This window comes from Enoplosus armatus, chromosome 4, assembly GCF_043641665.1.
Source record: "Enoplosus armatus isolate fEnoArm2 chromosome 4, fEnoArm2.hap1, whole genome shotgun sequence".
Taxonomy (NCBI): domain Eukaryota; kingdom Metazoa; phylum Chordata; class Actinopteri; order Centrarchiformes; family Enoplosidae; genus Enoplosus; species Enoplosus armatus.
This window is the reverse complement of record NC_092183.1, coordinates 20,408,849-20,434,782: the sequence shown is the minus strand read 5'-3', so window position 1 is coordinate 20,434,782 and position 25,934 is coordinate 20,408,849. Positions and strand designations below refer to the sequence as shown.

At 42.6% G+C, this 25,934-nt stretch overlaps 1 protein-coding gene across 1 annotated transcript in view; it reads right to left on the bottom strand.

The window, feature by feature from the left end:
• The window catches only part of LOC139284097 (transmembrane protein 132C), a 95,756-nt gene that overhangs the window by 9,385 nt on the left and 60,437 nt on the right, over positions 1-25,934 (bottom strand). Inside the window, 3 exon segments of the mRNA XM_070904261.1 lie at positions 1,327-1,535; positions 7,293-7,436; positions 22,080-22,266. Coding sequence (XP_070760362.1) covers positions 1,327-1,535; positions 7,293-7,436; positions 22,080-22,266 — 540 coding nt within the window.

Below are 25,934 nucleotides of genomic sequence, written 5' to 3'. Positions count from 1 at the left end.
ATAAAATGGGGGGGGGGGGGGTGTCTCAGTATACATATCTTAAAAAAATGTGTTAAAGGAGTGGTGCATGCCTGAGTGCTACGCCTACATTTAGGTTTGCTGTCTGCGGAGGCTTATCTTGTCCCAGTTTTGTCAGGGCTTATGGAGGGAAGAGGTGAGCCATACAAGCAGTGTCAGTCAAAAACTGTGTGAGGAGTGCTTTTGCAACTATCCCACTTACAAGCCTGATGTCTCTTTATTTCTCATCCCCCCCCAACCCCCCCAACGTGGCCACGACTTGCCAGCCTTGCTGATAGAGGAAGGTCCCGCCACTTGCTATTGTTGCTCCGTGGCTCAGTTCCTTGTGGGCTTATGGACAGTGGACCGATGCCCATTCTCACCAACGGGCATGGAGCTACTTTGCAAGGTCACGCCTGTTATCCCCTGATAAACAAAGAAGGGTGGAAGGCAGGGAGAAACAAAGCTCTGCGCAGCCCATCAGCGGTGGTGCTGGCGTCAACAATGGCAACACAACTCGGCTGTCCCCGCTGATAAAGGCATACCAGCGCACAGCTAGGAAAGCAACATCCTCGACAAGCCATGGCATTAGTCGAATGCTGTACCTCTGTCACTCAAAATAAGAGGGGAGCAGGGATAATTAGAGTAGCCACACTGGTGCGTGGGATGACTCCAAGTCCAAGTCCAACCTCGACGCTTTTCCAGAAGTAATTACTGCAGGTAGGCTGATAGCTGCTGCATCAATTGATGGATTTCAACAGTTGCAGAGTAGCATTGCACTGCGGCGTTGGCAGAGGTGCTGCTAGTGATGAGGCCCCAGGGGAGGGGTCTGACCTCCAGACAGCTCTAATAATGTTCTGCCCTACTGACGACAAAGAGGCGCAATGGCAGGCCACCTTAAGCCAGTCGTAATGACAAGCTGTATTGCACAGGTCAGCCATTTTGTTATCAGCCAAGAACTGTCAGGAAGAGACAGGCGGGGAGGTGTTCGGTCACGGCAGCCTTAGAGAAGATAATGATCAGACGTTCATTATCTTCTCTAAAGCTGCCATGATGGAAATTGAATGCATGAGAATGTTCTAGAGTCAACCTATAGTCCATCCGATTAGCCAAACAAATACTTTCCAATGTATTTCTTTATTGTAAATAAACACAGGAAACATCAGTTTTTTCTTATTTCTATTTGTCCGGTTTGATCTCGTCCTGACAAATCCAGATAAATGGTGAATTAGCTACAAGATACTTCATCACTGATCCTTAGTTAAACATTTGTTAAATAACAGAACAGACACGTTGCCCTGTAACCGACAGACGCATGCAGTACTGTACCTCTGACTGCTGGCCATGACGGGTACCCTCCACCCTTTGATCTGGCTCAGCTCCGTGTCTGACACCTCGATCTGGAGGGGGAGTCGAGGGATCCACACGTTGAGCTCCAGCTGAGCGCTCAGGTATCCGTGGGTGAAGTTCACCATCATCTTCACCTTGCCCTTCATCTCTTTGCCATTTACGAAAACGTAGTCACACCTGTCTGACACCTGCGTGGGGGGAGAGGGAAGGATTAAGAGGGACAGCATTTTAAGTTTAGCTCTGACTGGTTGGACTAGATGACTACACAGTGAATTACACAGTGCAATATAGTGTACAGCGCACACTGTAGGCCGGGCCCTCCAAGTTGATTATAAGGCTTTACACTCCTGAGCTCTCCACTGATACAGTATTCCTGTAACTACTTTGAACAAGATGAAAGGTCCTCTATCTGCTTCACACGGGGGAAAAGAGGGAGGAGGGCAGCAAGGACATCTTTGAACCTGGGGGAAAACAGGTCATGGTCTGCTCTTCTATTATAGTTCTGCCTACAGCTAAAAGAAGAACCAACAGACGGAAACTAGTAAGAGGAGAGCAGTTGTCTCTTGATAAAATGACCAAATTCAAAGCCGACTGTTTCATAAACTGCCTTACAAAAGGAACGAGCAGGCCAATTTTGTGCTATGGAAAGACTCAACTCCTTGTTGCTTCGGATCACTCCCTTTGAAGCTTCTGTCTTTACTCGTTCCAGCATCTGATTAATGTCCAGAATCCTCTCTGTCTCTTTAAAAGCCCAATGATGGCCATGCAAGCACTACAACAACACATAACATATGCAAATGCACAAAAAGCCAAAAAGGATCTCAAGAGGGATATCCAGCAGACACACTCATGGACACAATTCATCAGTATGTCTTTGGGCACTTTGTCAGTTGCTATTGATCCCATCATATAGCAGACTATTGTGGCTGGAACCAGATGGAATTAGATGGTCTGGGGAAATATCTTTTTTTCTACTTCCCAGTTATTTCTCCACAGCGAGATAAAACCATAAACAGCCATTCATCATGAAGCCACGGCAGGATATCCTCTGTGACCAGGAAGCAAGCTCTGTGTGTGACAGATTCTATAGCTTTTTGTGGGAGCTCCCTCCACTTCACATCACCTCTAGAGGGAAGCCAGTAGAAGTAGAATTTCTTTGGAAACTAAATTTGGCTGGTTTGTATGAATATAAGCAGATATTTAAGATTTGCTTTGTATTGATTTTACACTTTGTACTGTAGACTCTGTCCTAGAACCAGTGTGTGGTTGGACACAACCATGTTGTTGGCTTAATCAAAACTGTCATCCTTTTGGAGCAAACTGTCACTGGAGAAACACAATGTAAACAAATGAATCTAAACATAATGTAAACAAATGATCTAAACTCTATTTTTGAGCAAACCTGCCTTTGTAAGTATGCATGCTGCTACCTTGAGGGAATGTGAATACTTAGGAAAAATAATTTCCAGAAGGTATGCATTAATTCTCTCAATCACTCAATATAAGCGAAGTATAGAGGATCTTTCCGCAGTTCTGCAATTGACGTATTTGTTGAAACTACACCTCGAGTCTCTGGGTGGCCCGCTTTTCTTTCCTTTCCCTTTGTTTTCCCAGCGGTCGACTGACTTCTGAGTGCCAGCGTTGCTGAGAGACGACTTTTTCTTCCCTTTTTTCAACAAGCCCACACAGCGCTGGTTATATAGCATTTCAAACATTTGGGAGGATCTTGCTATTCAGTTTTGTATTCCACTGGAAACTAGCAAACTTCAAAAGCGTATATATAATATTTGTGGCGATTTTTAAATGGTACAAAAAGGTCTCCCACCCAACAGAGAAAAGCTGAAAAGCGTGCTGCAGGGCATCCTTCAAGGCTACAGCCAGCCATCAGGGAGACGATGTCCTGCATTCTCAAGTGGACACCTGCAGGATCAATGGCTGTTTGCTCTATGTTATTACAGCCAATAAAGAGAACAGAGAGCACACACAGTGGTGCCTTGCTCGCGCACTAATGCTACATGACACCGCAATGTAACAGTGAGTGACGGAGTTGCTTAATGAAGCTTTTGAACATTTCTTTACAAGGGCGGTGTCGCTCCCCTGGCTACAGTCAGTCATGGAGCAGATTGGGCTCCATCAAGGCTCCCAGTGTGAGAGTGTGTTTGAACTGATAAAGATGTCAGAGGAGTCCCCGCTCCTTGTCAGCCCTCATTGTTACGCTCTTTCTCTCTCACTGCACTCAGTCGGGCTGATGCTGAAGTGCCTTTGACAGCCCCTTCGTCTCCGACTTTTCTCACATGTTGGGGCTCTGCAACCTGTCCGCGCGAGCATCAGGCTGACTGGGCTCCATGCGAGTGGCTCATTGACCGTATCTAGCATTGATATGAATAGTCAATAAAATGGATGTTGCCGACAAATATGTTTATCCTATCAGTCTTTCTTTTCCCACATTCAAAAGTCAGTTTATCCTTATTTGTTGTAGAAAAAGAATGTGTAAATAAGTGTGGGATTTATTAACATACAGCTCTGCTACAGTATGTCCCATGACAGGAAAATTAACTGCTTGCTGGCATTTCTTTGATCTATTCCCAAACAATCTAAGCAGAAACAATTACGGAAAACATGGCAGCTGACATCCAGCCATCCCAACACATTACACTGACATACTTCACCTTCCTGTTATGCCGTACTATTGGCCCACGTAGCTTCGAATCAATATTTTAACACACAAAAAAAGACACCCACGATTAATCAGCGTCCCCTTTAACCCCTCACACACCCTCCCAGCAGGATGTGTGTTGTGGCAGACTCAGGGTGGGACTGTCTCTGTGAATTACACACTCTCCGTCATTCTGATTCACAGTGTATCATAAACGTCCAGGAGGATCCACTGCCACATTAATCAGACACATTAGGCAGCTAACGGGAGAATACTTACAGAGGACATTAAGGCTGTCTCTGGATCTAGCCCAGGAAATTAACAACTCACCAGACAGATACAATCCACGGCAGATATGAGCGATGGGAGTAGGGAGCATGAAGGTGGGGTGAGCCTGTCTCTGGCTTGTACACAGAGTTGGCTTGACAGAAGCAATTAAGCCGCTCAGACTCCTCTGCATAAGCTACACCACTCACTTAAATGCAAGGGGAAGGTCTGTAAATATTCTAATAGCCCTGCTCCAAGGAAGCTGTGGGTATAAGAGCCCGCTCATAGCACGACCTTGAGTAAGTACAGTTCATGGCTAACATGGTGGAGACGGAAGATTTTCTCTGGAAACTCATTATTACATAACATAAGATTACTGTGGAACGTGTTTGAGCTGTTGATTTTGCTCCAATATTCTTCTTTTTTTTTTTCATGTGAGCAAAGAGGAGTCAAAGGTAAGCATGAAGTACCCAGAGAGGTTTGGGCCTTTCTATTTGCAACAAAACTATGTAACTACATAACAAACTATGAACACAACACTGACTTATGGTCATCCTTTAAGTTGTAATGGTGACAGTTGCCTATTTACACATCCAACAGATCCAGAGCGACATTATCATTCATGTCATTTTTCTGGCCACCTTACGTTCACTCTCCTTTTAGCTCAATTTTTGGTCTCTATCAACTCATGAGGGAAATATCTGGACCTGTATATGTTTTCCATGTGTCCATTTTGACCATTTTGTCCATTTGAAACATTGGTCTGTTTCCACCATTAAAAAGGCTGCAAAACTCGAGCTGAGAAGCACCTGATTTAAGTGCACCCCTTTTCATTTGGAAATACCTGGTTCTTTGGCTGCTAAACGTTTTGTTTAGCTAGTTAGGTAGTTGCTAACTTTGTCTGTTTACCATTTGGTGGTGGGCAAGTGGGTTTTTCCTGCTGCAAAACTGCAGCCTGCTGCGGCCAAAAACAACGCTGATAAAAGGGGTGAGCTGGAAAACGCTTAAATGCTCCGTAGAGCCGAGGGGAAATGCAGAGTGGGTGATAATTCTCTGTGGGTTCATCACTACAAACAACCCCTTTCACATACAAGTAGTCATGTGATCCATTGTTAATATAAAAAATATTGATTATAGCTGCTTTCAGTCTTTAAAAATGTTGTCACTGTATGCAGCTGCAACATGGGTTGTTTGGTCCTGCTGTAACCCACCCACATCCATTCAGTGAACTAGGCTATATGCATTGGCCTTACACTGAACTGTCAAAACTATAAATCCAGAAAGAGCAACGTGCGCTTGAGGAATAATGAAGGCAGAGTCCTATTTCAGCCTCCACGTCAGACAAAATTTATTTAAGCAAGAAAGATCTCCAAAGAGGTTTAAAGAAAAAGCATGTGACCTGAGGTATTTCTTTCAAATTGACGGTAATTCTAAGGCCACAAGAGTAAAGGAATCATTTAATGTGCACTGTGATTCCTTATTCAGGTTTAATATCGCTCCGTGTTTGCTTATTGCCATTCCCCAGATCAAAATTAAATAAATTAGTCATGTTTACATACATGATCACAGGCTATGACTACAACAGAACAAACCCTGAGTGAGCAGCAGTGAGCACGCATCTTTGCAATTCAATTTCCCTCTGGAACTCACTTAACCGTCCCTAACTCGCGCATCAGACATGACAAAGTGGATCGATGTGGCAAAATATCCCCCCCCTACTTTAGTTTTTGATTTTGTTTCATTATCGCTCTTCAGTGTCCGTTACTTGGGTTTGATTTGCTGCGTCCTACAATCTCGACAAGTTCAAACAAGAAACACGTTTGGCAGGAGCCCTTGGCACAGCAGGGTGCGGCGTCTAGATACTGAGCAACATCTCAGCCACTTTCGATAGATTGTTAAAGAGTCATTGAGATTCTACTGGAGAGCGACTTCTTTTTGTTGGAGAGCAAAGCCACTGATACCAGGGCTCAACTTTACAACACTGTAAGGGACATTTTATTCTGTTGTGCCTTGTGCCCCAGGTTTGAAAGAAGCTCTAAAAATAAAGGAAAACTTGAGCAACCTGTCAGCAGTCACTGCATATCAAACACGCACTTTCATGTTGTTTGCTGGTGTTTGTTTATCCTTTCTGGAGGATTTATATAGATGTGCTAAACATAGAAAATCTTCTCATCTATCTCTCACATAAGCTTTAACTGCAGTGTCTGTGAAGCCTCACTATACCTGCACACTGTCAGTCATTAAACGCGTATATTTGTTGGAAATCATTTCAGTTTGATTTGATATTAACTAGGTACTGCAGTTGAGTTGCTCTAATAATCAGGACAGACTGCCAACAGTCTATGACGGTAAATGGACTGCGCATATTTAAATATTTTTTTTTTTTAGTTTTTTAATGAATTAAATATTAATCAATTAAATATATATTTAATTTAATATGTATGTACAATATGGCTTCTACTATGGATCACTTACTTTCAACTGCATTGAGATCCATTGAAAGAATCATCTTAAATACCGAACAATTGAGGAAAAGTAGAAAATGACCTTGATGTTACACAGTATTGTGCTGCTAATTTAAAAAACCTCTTGAATCTGTGCAAGTCGTGGAAAAACAAACATCAGCAGGAATCTATTTGAGGTCAGCCGATGGCAAGCTATGTTTTTATAAGAGAAGAGACACAAGCCACAGAGTTTCAATCCAACACGAATTTTGTGAATAATGTGAATGTTATGAGTTCGGCGCATCGAGATGAGCAGTTGGGCGCCATCAAATCATTGCAGAAGAGGAGGACATGAGAACGAGATGTTGTAATTAAAGGAGCGCCAGTCAAACCTCAACACACAGCTTGCTGACGTTTTCATCTGATGATTCAAATGACGCCACCAGCGCAAGATGGCAGCGGCTTCATTTTTGTACAGTGGGAGGAAGAGGAGACACGTCGTCCATCTTTATATACCGTCTATGATGGAAGCACACGCACAGAGGCTTGTTTCTCTTTCAACAATTCATCTTACTGACCTTGACCACATCTTCATCTGTAGAGCGACACTTGACTGCTTCGGAGACATCAGTAACAGAGGCGTCTATTCCAATGGTCACCACCTTTACTGGGACAGCCACTGTCTTCCCTGTCAGCACGGCTGTGTTCAAAATCTCAGAGTCCTAGAGACAGAAACGAGGATGAGAGAGAGAGAGAGAGATCATCACAGCAATGGTCGAAGGCCTCGCAGGTCTCCAATCCAATCAGTAATTACAAGCGCAGAAACAATAGGAAGAGTGCGAGTAACAAGTAGTATTGAAAATGATCTGAGGAGGCTTGCACAATCACAGCTCAATTAGTAATTATTGGGTAAACAGCTTTGAAAGCAGAACCACTGCCAGGTGGCCAGCTAATGACTGATGAGCACATTGTCCAGGACAATGTTACAGCGGCTAAGTGCATGTTTTTGTCATTCAGACTCGATTGTGCCAGGTCCGGTGTACATCTACAATGTACCTTGAATTTCTCTTGGTGCGTTCGGTCTCCCTGAAGGAATTTCTTCAGCTATTTAAGGTGCAACATGCAGCAGTTTGTTTCCATTGATTTTTGGGCAGCTACTGCTGAGTCTGCAGGCTGGGTGGCTCGATATGAAATTTACTATAACTATTCGGAGGTTGTTCTAATTATTGTGAATGTCATTATTAGGATGAATACAAAACATTCCCCTCACTGCCGCACTCTTCAGCCAGCTAACTGATGAAAGCAATTAGCGTAACATTGCGGTTGGCTAGTCACCAAAATTACAGATCGGCAGCTAAAATTTAGATTTTACTAGATTATTGGCAGGAGACAAATGAAATGCTGAAAGAATTATATTTCATGTGGGAAACTTATTCATGCTGTATTACATGAGCATCGTTCTATGACTCATTTGCTTCTCTGCTCAACACATCATCAATAATGTAACATGGAGTCACTGAGTGTTTCTGTTGCCAGGGTTGACCCAGCTTTATTCATACAGTCCTGGATCCACAGCAATTTGAAGGCTCTCTTTGCAATGTTTGTGGTGATTGTGATTACCCTCATCTTGTGCCTGTGCCTAGTAAGAGTGCTGCCTGGAGATGTCGCAAACTCCACCTTGTATGGAAGACATAGTGAATGCCATTTCTACCTTCAGTCTGGCCTCTTTTCTCATTGGCTTCAATGAGACATTGGCATGTTGAAACTCTAAAACCTCATGCACTAAAGCATTCATCTCCCAGGCCACAGGGAGTTTGAAAATCTATGAAGAGCCTGGCAATTATCATAGATTCAGGGTCATAAATGTATGATAATTGTTGATGATAATACATTTCATCGATAAGGAGCTTTTCTGACAGGGATGCAAAGTGCAGTAAACAACAAAACAGCAAGGAAAAATATGGAAATAAAATGCTGGAACAATACATCAAGAGCTACCAAGAAAATGAAACAGAACAATACTGTCAAAATGGAATTTAGAAAAAAGGGTTTAAAGTTTTCAGGCCCACCAGCCAACTGCACAACAGATAGGAACGTTTGTAATGCCTCTATGTTGCTGAGAATAACCTTCATAATAACTAAATAATGCACATACTGTGCTCTGCATGCATCTTCAAGGAATGCCAGGAGAGAATGCAGCGTCCAACAGCGCTCTTTCAGCTTTCTTTTTGCTACTACCTTGTGTGGTTGTATGTGTCAATGACTAAAAAGGCTGGATATTTTTCAATTACAGCTAGGGGAATGTCATTTTACCTTTAGCAAAGGCTAGCCGTGGCTATCTCATTAACGTTAGCTAGCTTTCATTTTCTAGAGTCCACACATTATTGCAATTTGGTTCTTTTTCTTTAGTAACTGCAAACTTTACACGGATGTTTTGGGGTTTTTTTGCACAGAAATTATAATAATAATTTTCATATGGAAGAAAAGGCCTCAAAAAAGAAGGTCTTAACTCAATTTTGACCAAATATGCAGTTGCCTTTTATATATATAAATATATAGCACATTCAATGTATTGTATAATGATGGTGAGACTTAACCTGCCAGGACCAGGACTCGGTCAGAAACAGCACCCATGCTGCAATTAGCCCCAGGACTGTATTAGAGGTACTCTTAGTGAGTGACCACAGTGGTCTAGACAGCCCTGGTTCAATGGCACAGCTTTATCACCCTGAACATAAATCTTAACCTTTCATTACACATACACACATACTCACACTCACACACACACACACACACACACACACCGCTAGAAGATAATTGGGGCCAATTAAGATAAGTTTGAGGTAAGTTTTGCTCTCTAAAGTCACCCATGCACATTGGACTGTCTTTTCCTCCTATTCAGCCCAAAGCACTTGCACCTCAATTACACAGATTACTATGGAACCCTGGGCAGCACATTAAATAGGTGCCATTGAGGTCAAAGTGTACTTCTCAATACTTGTACTATACAACGAACATAGCCTTCTTGCTATTGGGGAACTGAAATGGCTAATTGTACAGCCTGACAAAAGTCTTCCATTGTAAGCCGTTTTCATTCTGCTATTGGGATGAGCTTACACAAAGGCCCTGCTCTGATTTCCTTGATTTCAATGGGCAGTAACCCCAAGACACCATTTATATATATATATTTATATATATATCTTTTTTTACAGTGTATTGAAGCTTTGCCAACACTAAAGACATTTCAGGGCTTTTCTATTGAGGTAGCTTATTTTTCTTTGAAGAGAGAAATCTAACATTTGTTTTGAGTAGTAGGCTATTGCTAAACCTGACAAGCTTAGACAGGACCAATCTACAGTGTCTGACTTCCTGTCACAACATTCATGCGTATCCCACTGTCACCAGGGAAGTACACAAGATTTGTACACTGCCCTGTTAACTGTTAACTCGGTTTCTACAGACTTCCCCTTGTGTTTGTGAGTTTGAAAAAAGAGAAAAGGAGGATTAAGTTTGCTTGAAAGGCGCCTGGTCGTTCGTAAGCATCAATTACTGAGACCATTCAGCTTTGGAGTGAAATGATTATTAGTTGAGCCAAGAGATACCAATGCATCACAAAAAAACACTTAATCTTCAAATGGCTTTTCATTACAATTTTATAGACTGTGACAGTGTTATATAGCCATATAAACCCCCCTCTCCCCATGCCGCTGACTTTGATTCAATTCCCCTTAAAATCAAGGGTTGCTGTAAATTAATTCTGTGTCTGCTGGGATTCCTCCATTTCCAGAGGGTCATCTATAATACATGATGGGGTAAATGGTTGGGACCTGGTGAAAGCGGCGGCTAATGTTAGATTACAGCAGCTGGAGATGACCCAGCAGGTTGAGAGCAGCAGAGAGCAGGGCCTGGCAGTAATAAGCCACAGCGGGATCCCACGGTGATGCATCAGTGGTCCACACTCTCAGACATAGACAGCGCAATTAAGCACAAAATAGAGACCAGTGGTGCACATCAGCAGTGCTACTCTGTCATCGTACAGTAGTCTGAAGGAAGACGCTGGAAAGATTGCCTGATGAGAGTTTTTATTACGGTCAGAGTTTCATGAATGAGGGAAATTTCACTAAAATTTATTTCAAACTCAGTTCCTGCTTTGTTTTTATGGTCCTTCATTTTAGAATATTAAAAGGTGCTACGTATAGCAATTTGTGTTTATTACTGTAAGTGTGCTGCTTGCAGGATTTACAGATGTTACTAAATGCCCTGTTCACATTTGCAGTTGCCCACTAAGGCTGGTTGGTCCTCCAGCCGAGCTCCAGCTGTGCATTTATCTGAAAATAACGCACATCCAGCCAAGAAGAACTGTGTAATCTCTGTGGCCTCCATGGGAGGGAACGGGGGTAAAAATAAGCATTGATCAGAATCTAGTTATATTATATATATATATTATTTCTGTCCTTCGCCTCTCCGTGCCTCCCCATTGACTCCACTCATGTGTCTCCCCTTTTTCTCTCCTGTCAAGTAATAATAACATCTATATAGCGCTTATCATAGAAATGCTTAAGCATAGAACATTAGAGACAGTAATACAATTGTACAAATGCACAATTTTTCAAGAGGTTTCTATGCATGCAGCATGCTTTGTAGTTCATTTGATTCTCAACTGTTGATGCTGGTGTTTGTGCTTTACTTACAAGCCAATCTGCCCCCTCAAGTCTCACAGATAGGAGTCTTTTTGCTCAATAATCTGTGGGAGAACTGCCTGTCTGCTTTATCAAGGATCTCTCTGTTAGCATTCAGCACGCTGCTGTGGCTGGTAATGTGCTCTGGGCCGTAATTTCTGCCTGTGTCTCGGTTGGATCTGAAAATAAGTGAGATTTATGGTGTCAGCCTGAGTGACACGGGCAGCATGAGAAGTAGCGAAGCCGCCCGTCCTGGTGTTGCGATTAGCCTCTGCCTCTACCCTGCACTAATACATCCACATTCTGACCCCACCGCTGCCCTGGCTACAGTAACAAATGAACAGGTCAAGCACAGTGTTGAGTTAGGGATTTTAGGGCCTGCATTATTCATGGTGCAGTGGAGAGAAGAGAAGGTGGTAAACATAGTGTACACCTATTCATGCCAGCGCCTTATTGTTGTGGCTGTCCTAAAACCAACACATTGTCCAGATAAACCCAAAAGCACAAGTCAGGGTAGTAAAAAACCCTATGAGCCAAAACACCTAGTCCGGTGCATTCATGATTGATGACTTGTCATTGGGCATGAGTCTCTTTATGATCTTTCATGTCACTTCAAGAGCAAAAGCATTAAAAGGGACCATGAAGTATGCCAATAGTCAACTAACCTATGGGGAATGAAATATTCATAGTTCTGATAAACATTTTCATCCCTAGGCGATAAAGTTTGCGTACATGCAAGGAAACTGAAATGGGAGTAGAGGGATAGTGAATTATATGCTGTAGACATTAAACGCCACTCAGACAGTGTCCTGAAGCTATTAAGCAGACTAAAAGAGACATGTCCTTTCATCAGCTCCTCTCTCCACATTGTGCAATGCTCAATGTGGCACTTCCTCCATTCTATTCCAGTGGGCGTTTAATTGGCTAGAAGCGAGAAACATGGAGGAGAGTGGGAATAAAGGCCTTGGTAGCACCATGCAGAGCGATACATCACTGCATGACAGCGCATTGAAGTGGTGGGATGGTTGTGAAGCCAACACACTGCCTTTTAATGAGGGTCTCTCTCTTGCTCCCTTCTCTTCTCTTCCCACTCTTGCTCCTCCAGGAATGAGCCAATTTCTTCCCTTTCCCCTTTTCCTCGTTTCTTCCCGTCTGACTGGATGAAGGTGGCTGCAGTACGGTACGTACGCTCATAAAGACTCATATCCGGTGGGTGGCAGTGCCCTGTCTGAGGTACATGCCGGTCAGAGATCTGCTCTGCTCATTACTGTAGCCTGTGGCTGGTAGGGAGAAGATTAACTCGATGGCTGCTTTGATAGTGGATCCACTCCAGAAAGTGTCAGTTTAAAAGGAAAGGTAATGGGAATTCATAGTGAGGAGCATATGGATAGGATGAGCTGGTGCCTCAGAATTAGTAGGCATGTCGAGGGCCACTTAGTAGGTACCTAGGTGCCAATATCTTAATTAGCTGAATTGTTAGGCTGTTTGCCATTATGGGTGCATATGTGGCCCGTGGCACATTTGTGGATGTAACTTCTAAAACTATAATGTATAAAGATATATAATATATAAAGAAGTATAGTTTTTTTTTTCTTGTAATTTGTATGCATTCCGAGTGAAACCTTTGGCAAAACATCTACTTCCTTTTATTAGTTACAAATATGCTCTACCCAGGACAGTTTCATGGTAACCAGGTATGGGTCATAGCATTAGTTCAGTAAAAGTACTGAAGTTGCACATTCATTTGCTGATTGGCATTAGCTGCTTCTCACATGCCTCACAGGCACCGGCTCATTCATCAGCTTGGCTTCCAGCTGATTAGTAACATCCAAACATACTTATGCAAGTGTACAATGTTGCCATTATAACCCAACACTATTATGCCAATGCGTTTACTGCCGCAGGTCCCTCCAATCTCCTCTTAATGTCCACTGCTTTTTGTAATGTTTATTTAACATGTTTGTGTAGGTGTATTAAATGAATAGCTCAACATTTTGGGAAATATGCTTGTTTGCTTTCTTGTTGAAAGTTAGACTCTGACATATGGTAAATATGATGCTACAATCAGCAGCTGCTTATCTTAGTTTAACACTGAAGACTAGGAAGACATTGAAACAGCAAACATAATCCACCTACCAGCACTACAAGCTACAAGCTACCTAATTAACATGTCATATCTTGTTTGTTTAAAAACCGAAGTGTAAAAATGACAAATTGGGATTTTACAAGGGATTATTTTCTGTACCATTTCTTAGCCAGAAGCATTTTCAGGCTGTTTGCCGGACAACCTCCAGAAAGTCACTGCGCCCGACCAAGAAATAGTCCGGCAAGTAACCCTCCGTAAAACCACAACTTGATAGCCAAGCTAGCTGTTTCCCCCTGCTTCCAGACTTAAATTAAGTTAAGCTAACTGTCTCCTGGATGTAGGTTGTTATTTACAAGACAGACTAGAAAATGGTATCAAAGAAAGAATAAGCATATTTCCCAAAATGTTGAGCTCTTCCTTGAAAGGGGGATTAAGTCTCCAACAGAATCCCTGTTGCTGCTCAGATTCTTTGAGGTCCCTCAAAGAGCAAAGCCTTTTCGGCCAAAATCTAAATGTATAACCATTTGCTTTAAATGTTCATTGCCTAGATTACTGCAAGTGTCTCTGGCTGAAATAAAAGAATAAAGCATTTTACTTCTGAATGTCTGACCTGAATTTGACTTTTGATGACCAAGCCAGTGTGACTGCGAAAGCAGCATCGTGAGAGAAAGAGAACATCAAAAGACAAAACGGTTGGCACTTCTCACAGTATATCTGATAGAAAAAGTGCTGCATGTACTTGGACAGGAACTCCAGAGCTTAGTGGACTCAGTGGTGGAATGATTTATGTTGTATTGTTGCCCTCACAAACTTCAAAAGAAGGGCAACCAATGACGTATCAAGAACTCCCTCTTCTTCATCTGAGCTGCTTGGTCAGTTATCTAAGAGGATTCACACGACAGTTAATGGACGGTATTGACGTTTTAGTCACATTGAATTGCTCTCAACTGTACATTATTTATGAGCTTGCATGATTTACGAGTAAACTTTGACTGTGGGGAACTGTCACAATGACACACTGCTGACAGGACCAATTCCACCCAATACATATTAATTACATTATGAACTGTCCCTGATTCCTGAGTCTACATGGGTTGTTGCCAGTATAATTCATCTTCTACAAAACAAAGAGTCTATCTAAGGGTCTTTCTTAAATCTTATCAAACATCAACGTTTCCACAGGTCCATTCATCTTCAGGGCATCTCTTATAAAAATGTTGGTCCGTAATATGAGTACATTAACGGAGAGTTTATTAGTGTCTGCGCTTTCAAAATAAAGTTTGGAATTATTGAGGGCTGGTGCTGGAGGGAGGGAGCCGCCCTCTGGAGCCCGGTGGCCATGAATTGCACTTCATGCTGTGAAAAGAAGCTTGTGAATAAAACATGGCTGGACAAGGAAGTATAATATTTTAAGTTTATAGGACGAATCCCCCTGCAATTTTCATGAATACCATACATGTAATGCATCTAGATCAATGGGTCAGGAGGGAGGAACGGGTGTCCCTGGTGAATTTCAACAACAGTCAGACTCAGCTCTGGAAGAATCAAGGTCAGGCACCAGGGACACAACTAGCTCTCTTCTCACCTAGAGATGAGGGAGAGAGCTGTGGGGGCTCAGGGAAGGGAGCCGGTGGGGGCTTTGACTGATGCTGGCTCTGGTACCTTGATGTCTCACTGGTGCCCCTGTTGTTTGCCCATTGAGCTGGGGCCCAGAGGCCAGAAGGCAAGGAAACAACCCTGCCTGCGCCAGTCTGCTCAATTTCAGCCCGATATCTATCACACTCAGCCGATCGATGAAGAGTTCTTCACCAACAGCCAACCATGCCTGTGGGAGATGACCTCCTGATCTCTGTCTGATTTCTTCACCCGGCTCTGATCGAGATCCATACTGCCAGCTTAGCTGGGCTTAGCTTGGCTTAGCTGCCCTCTGGACACAGACCTCTCTCAGCTGGCACAAAGGTCAGCTCCACTGTAGAGTCCATTACCGCAAAAAAAAAATACACACATTCCTCTCAAACCTCAGTGGGCCAGGATTAAAGTCAGAATGAATACAACTGGACCAGAATTTGAAGTGGGATGTTAACAATTATGGGGAGATGTGAGGTATGGACATGTACAGACCCTGTCACTCTGAGATCGATCTGTCAGTCTGGATCCTGAACCTCCACTTCATCCCTGCCTTTTTTGCCTTGCTGTACAAACTATTTTCACCATAACTGACAGGGTTAGGAGAAAGCAGAGGGCTACAGTGATGGGGATGAAGGTTCACAGCATTCAATTAGAGAAACTAGAATATAAGTGGTTCCAGAGGGTACAGGTCTTAACTATTTTCTGTAGGCAAATCAAAATAAACTCCTACACAAATGCAGCATTTTATGTATGAATCATGCAATGCATTGCGGGTCATCTTCTGAGAATTGCAACGACCCAGTAAACACTAATTTGACCTCACTGCCGGAGGAGCTTTTCAAAAGCATTGTGGGAGGGTTAGCTCTCTTAATGGTGACTGATCACAAACCTATCTCACTCACTTTAGGCCTTTCAATTACAAAAGAATTTCAGAGTCTACCAGAGTGAATTTGGAAGAATTTGCCATTAAACCTCAGTGTATCTGTTCTTTTTACTCTGCAGCAGTGTTGTTGAAAAGGTACAGTAGTTTACAGTAGCTCATTTCCTCACTGTATATGCAGCCACAGTGACAATGAGTCAGATCTTCCGAATACCTTATGGCAAAAGAGTTAAGGAACATGGAAAAATGCCATACAATGCCAAGGATTCAGATAGTGTTCTGGATTAGGTGACTATTTGTCACAATTTGTTGTCCCAGTTAGCATTACATGTAGTGTGCCACACGTGCATACTGCCTCAATTAAAGCTTCTACTTCATCACCAGCCTCTGAGCTGTAGTAGATGCTAATGGATTGCTCGCTTGGGGTCCATCCATCAGCCCCTTATTGTAAACTGTATAACTCAAGTGGGGAAGAAAACCTATGTTTATCCTGTTCCACTAAAACAGAAGGGGCATGTAACAGAGTGGCTGAGGTTATAAGATGACTGAAACCAAGTGCTTTCCAGCAAGATGTACAGTACATGCTCTTTTGATAAACAGCTTGCATGATATTACCTGAGCCCATGCAGCATTTCTGCAGGATTAGCTGACATACATGTGCTTATGTCTGTATGCCTAACTACGTGTTTGATGAATGGTTGTCCAGATTTCACTTGCCTGGCAGAGAAGATGTGCATTGCAACAGAGGGAATGGAATCGAAAGGAGTAAAATGAAACATTCATTGGAGGATGTTGATAGATGACTTTATCATGTGAGAGCAGAAGTGGCCAGAGAAGGCCGGGGTGATGATGTATTGTTTAACGATACATTGGAGCGGCACGTGAATACAAACGGCTGCTTTCATTTCTCCTCATCTCTCTGCCCGTGAATGCTCATGTGAGTGAGCACAGTTTGGTGTCTGGGCTGGAACAGGAAGACTGATGAGTCCAGATATGATGTACGCCCTGTCCTCCCGCTCCCTCTCCATCACCAGGCATCCACAGCATGGGTAATGATGATGAGGGCAGCCTGGACAGGAGCGTATTACTTCACGAAGGTAAAAGATAATGGACCAGCCTCCTACTGTGCAGGGGAATCTGCTCAGGCATCCAATTACTGCCTTTAACATGACCCAAAAAAACACACAGCTCTTTCACACTTTAAGGGAAATGGAGGTTGCCAACACAAGGAGGCGGAGGGTGACAAGGGAGGCAATTAATCTACATTGTTAATATATTAATGTATGTTTGTATGGAGCAAGCAGGAAAAAATACAGAGAGAGAAAAGAGGTGGAGAAAATAAGAGGAAAAGATCTAAAAAAAAAAGCAGGTGAAGAGAAGACAGGCCAGGACAAGCAAGCGGTATTACAGTCGACAGAAAGAGTTCTGAGGCATTTCCTCGCTCTAAACTGACTAAAACTTTTGAGCACTCTTTTCATTTTCTGCTTTTGAAATAATTGCTGCATTTGCAGAACTCCTGCTTCACGGTATGAAATTGGTGACAAAGTGGTGAGCGGTGCTCTGAGCCCTCCCAACGCAGGTAGGTCTGTGACAACACACAGGAGGAGCCCTCTTCAAAGGGAACAGAAAAAAAAGAGAGCTCGTCTTTCAAAACGATGTCGCTGCTTTCCCAAAGGTGTCACCCCGTGGCAGAGCCCATCACTTGGCTGGGAAAATGCAATAAAAAGACCTTTTTATAATAATCAATTCCAGCAAGGGCGCAGTAATTTAGAACACGCCATAAATGGGCTTAGAACCGGTCTGAGGAGCCATTGAAGTAATAGGCCATAAATGTGATCAAACCCAAAATAAGCTTCCCATTACTAATAGTCATTAGCTTTATTACATTACAACCTTTAGAGACATGGTCAGTTATGGATCCTCATTCAGTTTATGAGATTATTTCCGGTCAAAGCACAATTACGGCAGCTCCTCCATTGCGACAAAATACAGTCAAGCTTATTAGACTAATTAGTGCTAATTACAGATGAAAGGACCTTCTAGAGCAAAGCCACAGCGCTGTTGTGTCAACAGATGCCTTCAGCATGCTCTGTGAAGTCTCCCCTCTCAACTTGATTAAAAGAGATTGGAGAATTTCCCCGTGTGTTTCCACTATCTCTAAAAACAGCGCTTTTTCCTGTAAGTGTTTCTCCCCCTCTCCTCGGTTCTTCTTCCCTTCTTTCTTTCATCTGTAACCTTGATTTACTGTCTACATCACTGATCATAACAATGATTGCAAAAAATACAATAACCATAACAATGACACTAAATAGACTACATTAAAAAGGGCTTTTAGTTAATCTCTACCTGCAGTTACAAGACTGTAGCGAACTACAAAGGCAGCAAGACAATTACATTTCTTTCAAAGCTCCATTCAGCAATGTTCTTCAGTATTAACGCTCATTGTCTGTGATGTGATATTGATAATACTGTTGAACCCACTGAGGATCAACGCAACCGTCTGCAGCCCCAGCTTTAGGCCATGTTCAGCTCATTACTCCCAGATTTGTTTCTCAGGAGTTAGGGGTTGAAACAAGAGGCAAAACTTGAATATCGGACTTGTCTTCGACCAGTGGTCACAAAAGGACTCTGCGGGGGAGTCAATGTTGCTCTGTTTCTGCTGGGTGAGTAAGTAAGCTTGCCGAAGGGGATAAATTGACATACAGATCAGATGCTGAATACTGCCTAACCAGTTTTAGAAATGTCCACAGAATTTAAACAAACTGAGATTTTGAAGGAGCAAGGCTGCCTTGTAACTTCAAAACCAGCAAAACTTGTATTCAAGGCCAAATGTGTTACGGTCAGTCAACTTGTACTCTTTTTTTTTTCCCCCCTGCTGTACATCTGGAGAAAACTAGAGGATGATTACAGCCAACAGCCTGTGGTCGAAATAGTAAAAACGTGATGTTGGATCTGTACTGTTGTGGGCAGACATCTTCGAGTTATTAGGTCTGACCAGTACTCATGCATAGTTCCTTTTATGATATTCCCGTATATCATGATTAGAGTGGCCCCTTTGTTTCATGAACACTTGGATAAAGTTGCAACTTTTCCCTGGTCTCCCACAGCTCATCGTTACTGGGCATGTGATTATCATATATTCTGTCCACACACATTTCACATATATCATGTCTCAGCTTCATCTCCATCGTCACTACTCTATTAAGGTGACTGTTTTCTATCGGAATCACTCAGTTTGTTTTCCCTTTGGTGGAGGCAATGTGGTGATGTGTCCGTGTGTGTATGTGTGTGTGTGTGTGTGTAAGGGGGGTTGACAGCACTGCTCTTACATTACCTTTCTTCCTCTTTTCTACTAGCGAGGAGTGTAGCAGAGGGAAGGGAGAGGAACTTATCTGTGGGCCTTTCATGCCACAGTGATCCCAAGTAATCTAATTCTTCCTCTTTCTCGCTTGTGTGCTTCTCTCATATTGGTGCATGCAGATTGCAAAAGCCTTATGTGTGTGTGTGTGTGTGTGTGTGTGTGTGTGTGTGTGTGTGTGTACATAAGAGTGAGGGAGAGAGGGGAGAGAAAAGGGGACAGGGGGAGACGGACAGAGTTAATGAGTTCTGAATGTGTCTGCATGTATGAGTATTTGTGTTGTGTGTTAAGTGCCATGGGGTGGCTGGAGATGCTGTGCACCTTGGGACGTTGCCTGTGTGGGAGGAGCACTTGGAAGGAAATGAAGTAGAAACATGTGCGGCCTTATGGTAAAGCAAAATAGAATGAAATAAAATTGTCCCAATCAACCCCTTTTCAACAAAAGTCAGATGATGAAAATGTCTGAAATGTTAGTATCAAAGGTTTACAATGATAAGTGAACCTGATCCTTTTCAATACACTGTATCCACACACTCTCTGGCATGATAGCAGCTTTCACTGACTCACAGACAGGCCCTCTGAACAGAATAGCAAATCAAGGTAAGGAAAAGGGAAAATCTGTACACGCAGGGCACACACACACACACACACACATATCATCTGTTTTAGTACACATGAAGCACTATTGAGCGTCATCTCCTGAGAGGCTCCTGCCTAAATTATCCTGTCCCTAATTGATTTAGCCAAGTTTAGCAAATAATTGCAATATCAGGCTAATTGAGATGGATTTTTGCCACTGTGAAAAAAGGTTACATGATTTATAGTGAGCCATAAAACCTTCTTCTATGTAAAATGAGCAGAGTGAAAAAGCAGATCGTTTTAGAATTGCATCAAATGAATAGCTTATTAAAAATGTCTTTTTCATTGAGCAGGCAACAGCAAATTCTTTGGTCAATTCCTTTTTTTTTTTTTTTTTTATGAATAGAGCCTTTGCGAGATAATCATGCAAATCATCTTTGCAATTTTTGTCAGTGGAAGATGTGGGAGCAAACTATATATTCCTAGAGCAAGCCAAGCAGGCTGTTGATACATCAGTGACATGAAAAGGATGTGAGGGAAGGAACTCGAACAATACTGCTTCAATTATCCCGCGAATGGAATGAGGATGCGCCGCCTTCCTCTGACTCCAGGAACAGCCGCCCACACGCATCTATCATCTACAAAGCTACGGGCAATACTTAGAGAATAACACTGACACAACAGTCAGGTATGTGTCATGCAGATCACAAGCACTGGAATAGAAATGAATGCAATTTTTGTTTTAGTAACGAGCGCTGACGTGACAGCACGTCTTTCTCTTTAGTCGACGCAATTGATGTCGCTCATTTCTTCACCTGTGAGTGTTCTTGATCTAAGTCAAAGACGGTGCTCTCAGGTCACTAAAACAAAGCTGCAGAGGTGCGTGAAAGGCTCTCTGTGTGAAGTTCTATAGGGGGAGCTTTGCTTAATCTACACAACAGAGTACCTGCGCCTCGCTGAGGGAGACACACAGCTCCGGGCTAACCCTCAGGCCAGAGGGTTGCCTAGACCGCAACCGAAGCCTGCTGCGAGCTATACATGCTCTCTTCCTGCCCCGCTCCTAAACACACTCTGCGGGCACAGACCTACACAAACATCTCTGCCTCCTCTATCTAAGCAGCAGTGGTGGAAGAAGTATTCAGATCCTTTACTTAAGTGAAAGTGGTAAAGCGATGTAAAAGTGAGCTGAGTAATATCAGCAAATAGACTTAAAGTACCAAAAGTAAAAGTATTCATTATGCAGAATGGCCCCTTTCAGAGTGTTATTGTGTACGTTTATATTATATGATATAATATGATTATGATTCTTATAACTGATGCATTAGCACATATTGGTGCTGTAGTTAGTCGAGTTGTTGTTGTTGTGGTTGTTGAGTATTGTTTTATGTATTCTGGATATGTTCTGTGTTTATACAGCATTTTCTTTTCTTTTCTTTTCTTTTCTTTTCTTTGTTTTGTTATAACTGTGCAGCACTACATGCCTCAGGTTGAATAGTATTATAATACACTGGATTTTATAAACTCATCAGATTTTTTTGTATGTAAAATCTTTATCTGAAAGTAGTAACTATAGCTGTCAGATTAATGTAATTAGTGCAGTAAAAAGTACAAGACTTTTCCTCTGAAGTGTAGCAGAGTGGAATTAAAAAGTAGCAGGAAATTTAAAAAAAACACGCTGAAATAAAGTACAAGCACCTGGCATTACAAATGTTGTTGTGGCCATGTTAGTATATCACTAATATAAATGCACTACTATCAGTAATATTTCAACTTTTACATCTACACCACAAGATGTAGAAGCAAAAAAAATCCTGCTTGTTTTTTAAATGCTAAGTAAAATATATTTTTTTGTTACTAAAGACTAAAAGTCTAAAAATATGAACAAAACATGTGACCATATCATGAATACATTCATCTTTCTCCTTCAGGCTGCCAACACTCGTGATTAAAAGTGCAGCAATTCTCAGACATTTCCAATGCAAAGTATTTTGTTCATGTGCTGAAAGAAAATATATGCAAATGTTGATTCAAAGATTCAGAGTGTAAAATTGAAAGAATATGGTTTTCTGCATTACCACTATTGCGCATTCAGAGTGATGAGCGTGCAGTCATGTATTTGGGGTGTGGCACTGAGCTGGAAGTGGCATCACTCACCATGGCCAGGGGCACGATGCCCGCCAGGTCCTCCTGCGCCAGCCGGATCTCCGTCTCAGCCTCTTGTGTGGCAGCACGACTGCCCGGGTACTCCACCTGCCAGGCCATCCAGCGGCTGCCCAGCGGCTCTGGAAAGCTTTCCATTTTCAGATCCACCTGGAGCACCCTCTGAACTCCCATCTCAGACCTGCCAGAGCACAGAAAAAAAGAGGGTTTCAGTAAATGGTAAAGCAGACGGCTGGGCGAGAGTTTGAAAAGGAATGAGTGTGTGTGTGTGCGGATGTGTGTGCTTGCGTGTGTTGGTGAGCTCATTCAACCTACTGCCTGCTCTAATGATGACAAACGGTAAAGGCTGATGAATGTGTCTGTGGCTGAAATCTATGACATTTTACCAACTGAAATTCTTCAAAATGTCAAGTCCCTTTGTGTTTGACTCTCTGGTCAACCCTCTGCTTCATGGAATAATATTGCCCCCTTTTTCTTTATTCCTCTCACACTTTTCCACAGGTGTTGTGCACTTTAAATAGAACCTATAATCTTGTGGATGCTCCTCGGAGCAGTTCAAAGGAATGCTCCACCAGGCGTCCCCCCCCCCCGCTATGGTGTTGATGGTCGGGTATGTCACCGGTGCCCTTGTTTGCCGTAGCAGAGTGTAAATATACGGCATGCTTTGGCACGATCTACGATAGGCCTGAATTAAGTCAGACAAATGGAGAGCGTTGATAATAAAATTTCCCATGGCGCCATAAGTCTCTGGCGCTCCGAGTTTAAATATAGCCTGGAGGCAGGAAAGGTCAGCTTTACACGGGAGCCGGAGGAGATGGGAAATGGCACAAGATCTGTTAGCCACGTCTTGCGTGTCAAATGGCGGGACTTGGGGCCAATAAATTTCATGCATGGTCTCTGTGGCACACTGGCACAAAACAGCATCTTGTAATTTGAGCACGGTGAGGGGGAGAGAGACAGAGAAGAGGAGGGATGAATAAATCTGCGTGGTACTGGCGCATGTGCATGTAACATGCACAAAATGCAGTGAAGACTTTTAAAGCCAAGTTCAATATGACGCAAACAAAACGTTGCCATATAGGGAGATAATACATACTGTATGTGGTACATCTTGGAAAGACAACAGAGTGAATGTATAACATGCTAAATTATGAATAGGGGACTAAAAACAGTGAAATTATAAATAATAGAAAGTGATTTATCCGCCGCTGTCATATTCACATAGGTCTGACACTGTTTCCACATCATTCTCATATTATTCAGTTTTATTCTGAGAGAATGAAAGATTTTTTTTTGCGCAGCAGAGCACAACAACCCAATTTTCTCATCCAACAGAGGTGCGTATGAATAATTAACACGACAACCAAATAACTTGTGTCACATTTCGGCGCACCAATCAGAGTTCCGAGCCATTGAAGGCGTAGTACGACATCACGGACTTACATAACTGTCCCACAATGGTGTGGAAAATATAGACAGATGCTAATCTCCACTTGCAGGCCGGTAAAGCCACAAGGTTTATCAGGCAAACAAAGTTAATACATGATGCCCCGAACGTCCAGAAATAAACCTTTGAGCGCACCACAGTCATGCAGGACCTGTGTCAGACATCAGCCCGAATGGCCTACTTTCTACAGCACAGGCAGAATTTTGTTGCAGAAAGGTTGCTCTGGAAAACATCCCACACTTTAGGCAGGCAACGAGACAGACAGGCAAAAGAATGAAAGTGACTGCGCAGCTGAAAGGTTTGTTATACTGTACATACACTACCAAGTACAGGAACAAAACTCCCACCTTCACAAAGTTAAAGGGCCTCCAGAAAAGTTGACTGTTATTAGCTTTTTTTTCCCCCTTCAGTGATGTCAATTATTTCCCTCCTCGCATGATCCAGTTGGCAGAGTTTAATAGCAGCCGCTACTGCTGTGAATTTTATGAGGTTTTTATATTTCTTCCTACAATAAAAAACAAAATATTGAGGTTATAAGAATGTACAGTGCAGGGTGAAAATAGTCCTTCTGCTTCATTTTAACATGCTGCTAATTTGGCATTTTTGTGACGAAAATATCCAACTTCAAAAGGAGAAGACCCGCAAAGATGACGGCAATATAATAACGAGAGCGAGTGAAGGGAAGAGAAGAAATGGGATCTCGGGGCGGTGCAAAAAAAACGTGAAGAGAAATGCAAACTATCGTTTCCCTTTGGCCATTCTTCGACTTCGATTGATTACATTCTTGCAAGGAAACTATGGCAGTGTATGGAGAATGTGTGTGCAGGTCTGTTTTTGTGATTTAAGTAAAAGATTGTGAAAGTGCTCCATGCACGAAGCTGTGACTATAATAAATACAAAATATATAATAAATGTTCATGGTGAAAAGGGTTTGTTTATAGCATTTTTTATGATGACTCTTGAAAACCAAAGCCGCTGCTGGTTGTGTATCCAGCTAGCCAATACATTGTAAAGCAGATGGCAAAAAAAGAGGGAACAACAAACAATAAAACATAGAAAGCCTGGCAAAAGTCTGTTTTTGATTGTCCGCTGTACTTATTGACACCCCTAATGACACACATCTTAATTCTTTATTTGGATCCCAATTAGCTTCCACAAAGCGGTCGCTAGTCTTCCTGGGCTCCACACAGAAACAATAACTTAAAATCAAACAGTGTCAATAAAACAAGAAGAGGGAAAACAAGCCAAATATAATGATGGGGAAAGTAAGTGAAACAATCAAACTACATATGAAACAATAAACAGAGCCTGTTAAAATGAACCCTGACAGAAACATCGATGTCAGGGTGAACGTGACTCAGACGTTGAGTCACAGACATCAACCATATATATACGCTGGCATGCCATCCTGAGCCGACCTCCCCTCTCCCAGTCGGCTAATCACATGGCTCGCTGGGGGAAACTGTTCATTTCTCTGTCACTTCCAGCATGGGGCCTAATTCAATTAGCAACAAAGAGCCTGTGGATGTGTGCCACACAGCTGGCCCTAGCCTGATAATTATCTGTAAACTAGCTGTGGTTTGACTAAATCTGAGGCCAGACGGACGACCGGAGGGCAGCCAAAGGCAATAGAGAGGGGCTCAGTAGATAACAGGCCCTAAAGTTGGAAGCAGCTGGCCCTCCGGCTTTGGAGGCCGGACTGGAGAGGAAATCAGACTTGACAAGGTGCTGCCCGAGACGGCTGACAACTGACTCACTGAGAATAGCAGGGAGATGGCTGAGAGGATGCTGTTTAGGCACATTCGGGATGCCCATTAATCACAATGACACCAGCAGAACTGTAGGACACGGAGTGACACACAGTGAAACATAAGTGAGTAGCTTAGCACCGATGCTATAGCACTTTCATACATCAAAATGACAATGTAGAGCCAATCGTTGACATGAATAACAAAGGCGACCGGTGGCAGAAGCCTCTCACACAACTGGCATGGTTTGCGTTACAGCTTTCTGAAATTTCCAAGACATTGAAATGACATGTGAATGTTGCGTCGATGGACGTTTTGTGTGTGAGTAGTTGCAGGCTTTGTTAGTTTGTTGGCTACGCTCAAAATGATCAACCAATAGTTGAATTTAGCATAACATTCTCAACATGTCCCTTCAAAATGAGTTCTTAACAAATCCAAACTTCTATTGTTGAACTTGTGTCTTCACTAATTACACAGTCGAAAAAACCCTTTGCAGAGGTGATTCAGCTCCATCTTATCTTGATGGAGCATGTTAGAGAGCTATTGAATTTCGGCTGAAAGAAAGTTAAAGAAAGATAGACTTAAATGTCAAAATGAATAAACAGACACGGGACAAAGTTATTGGAGGAATTTCCTTTTTAGCAGATTTCTCTA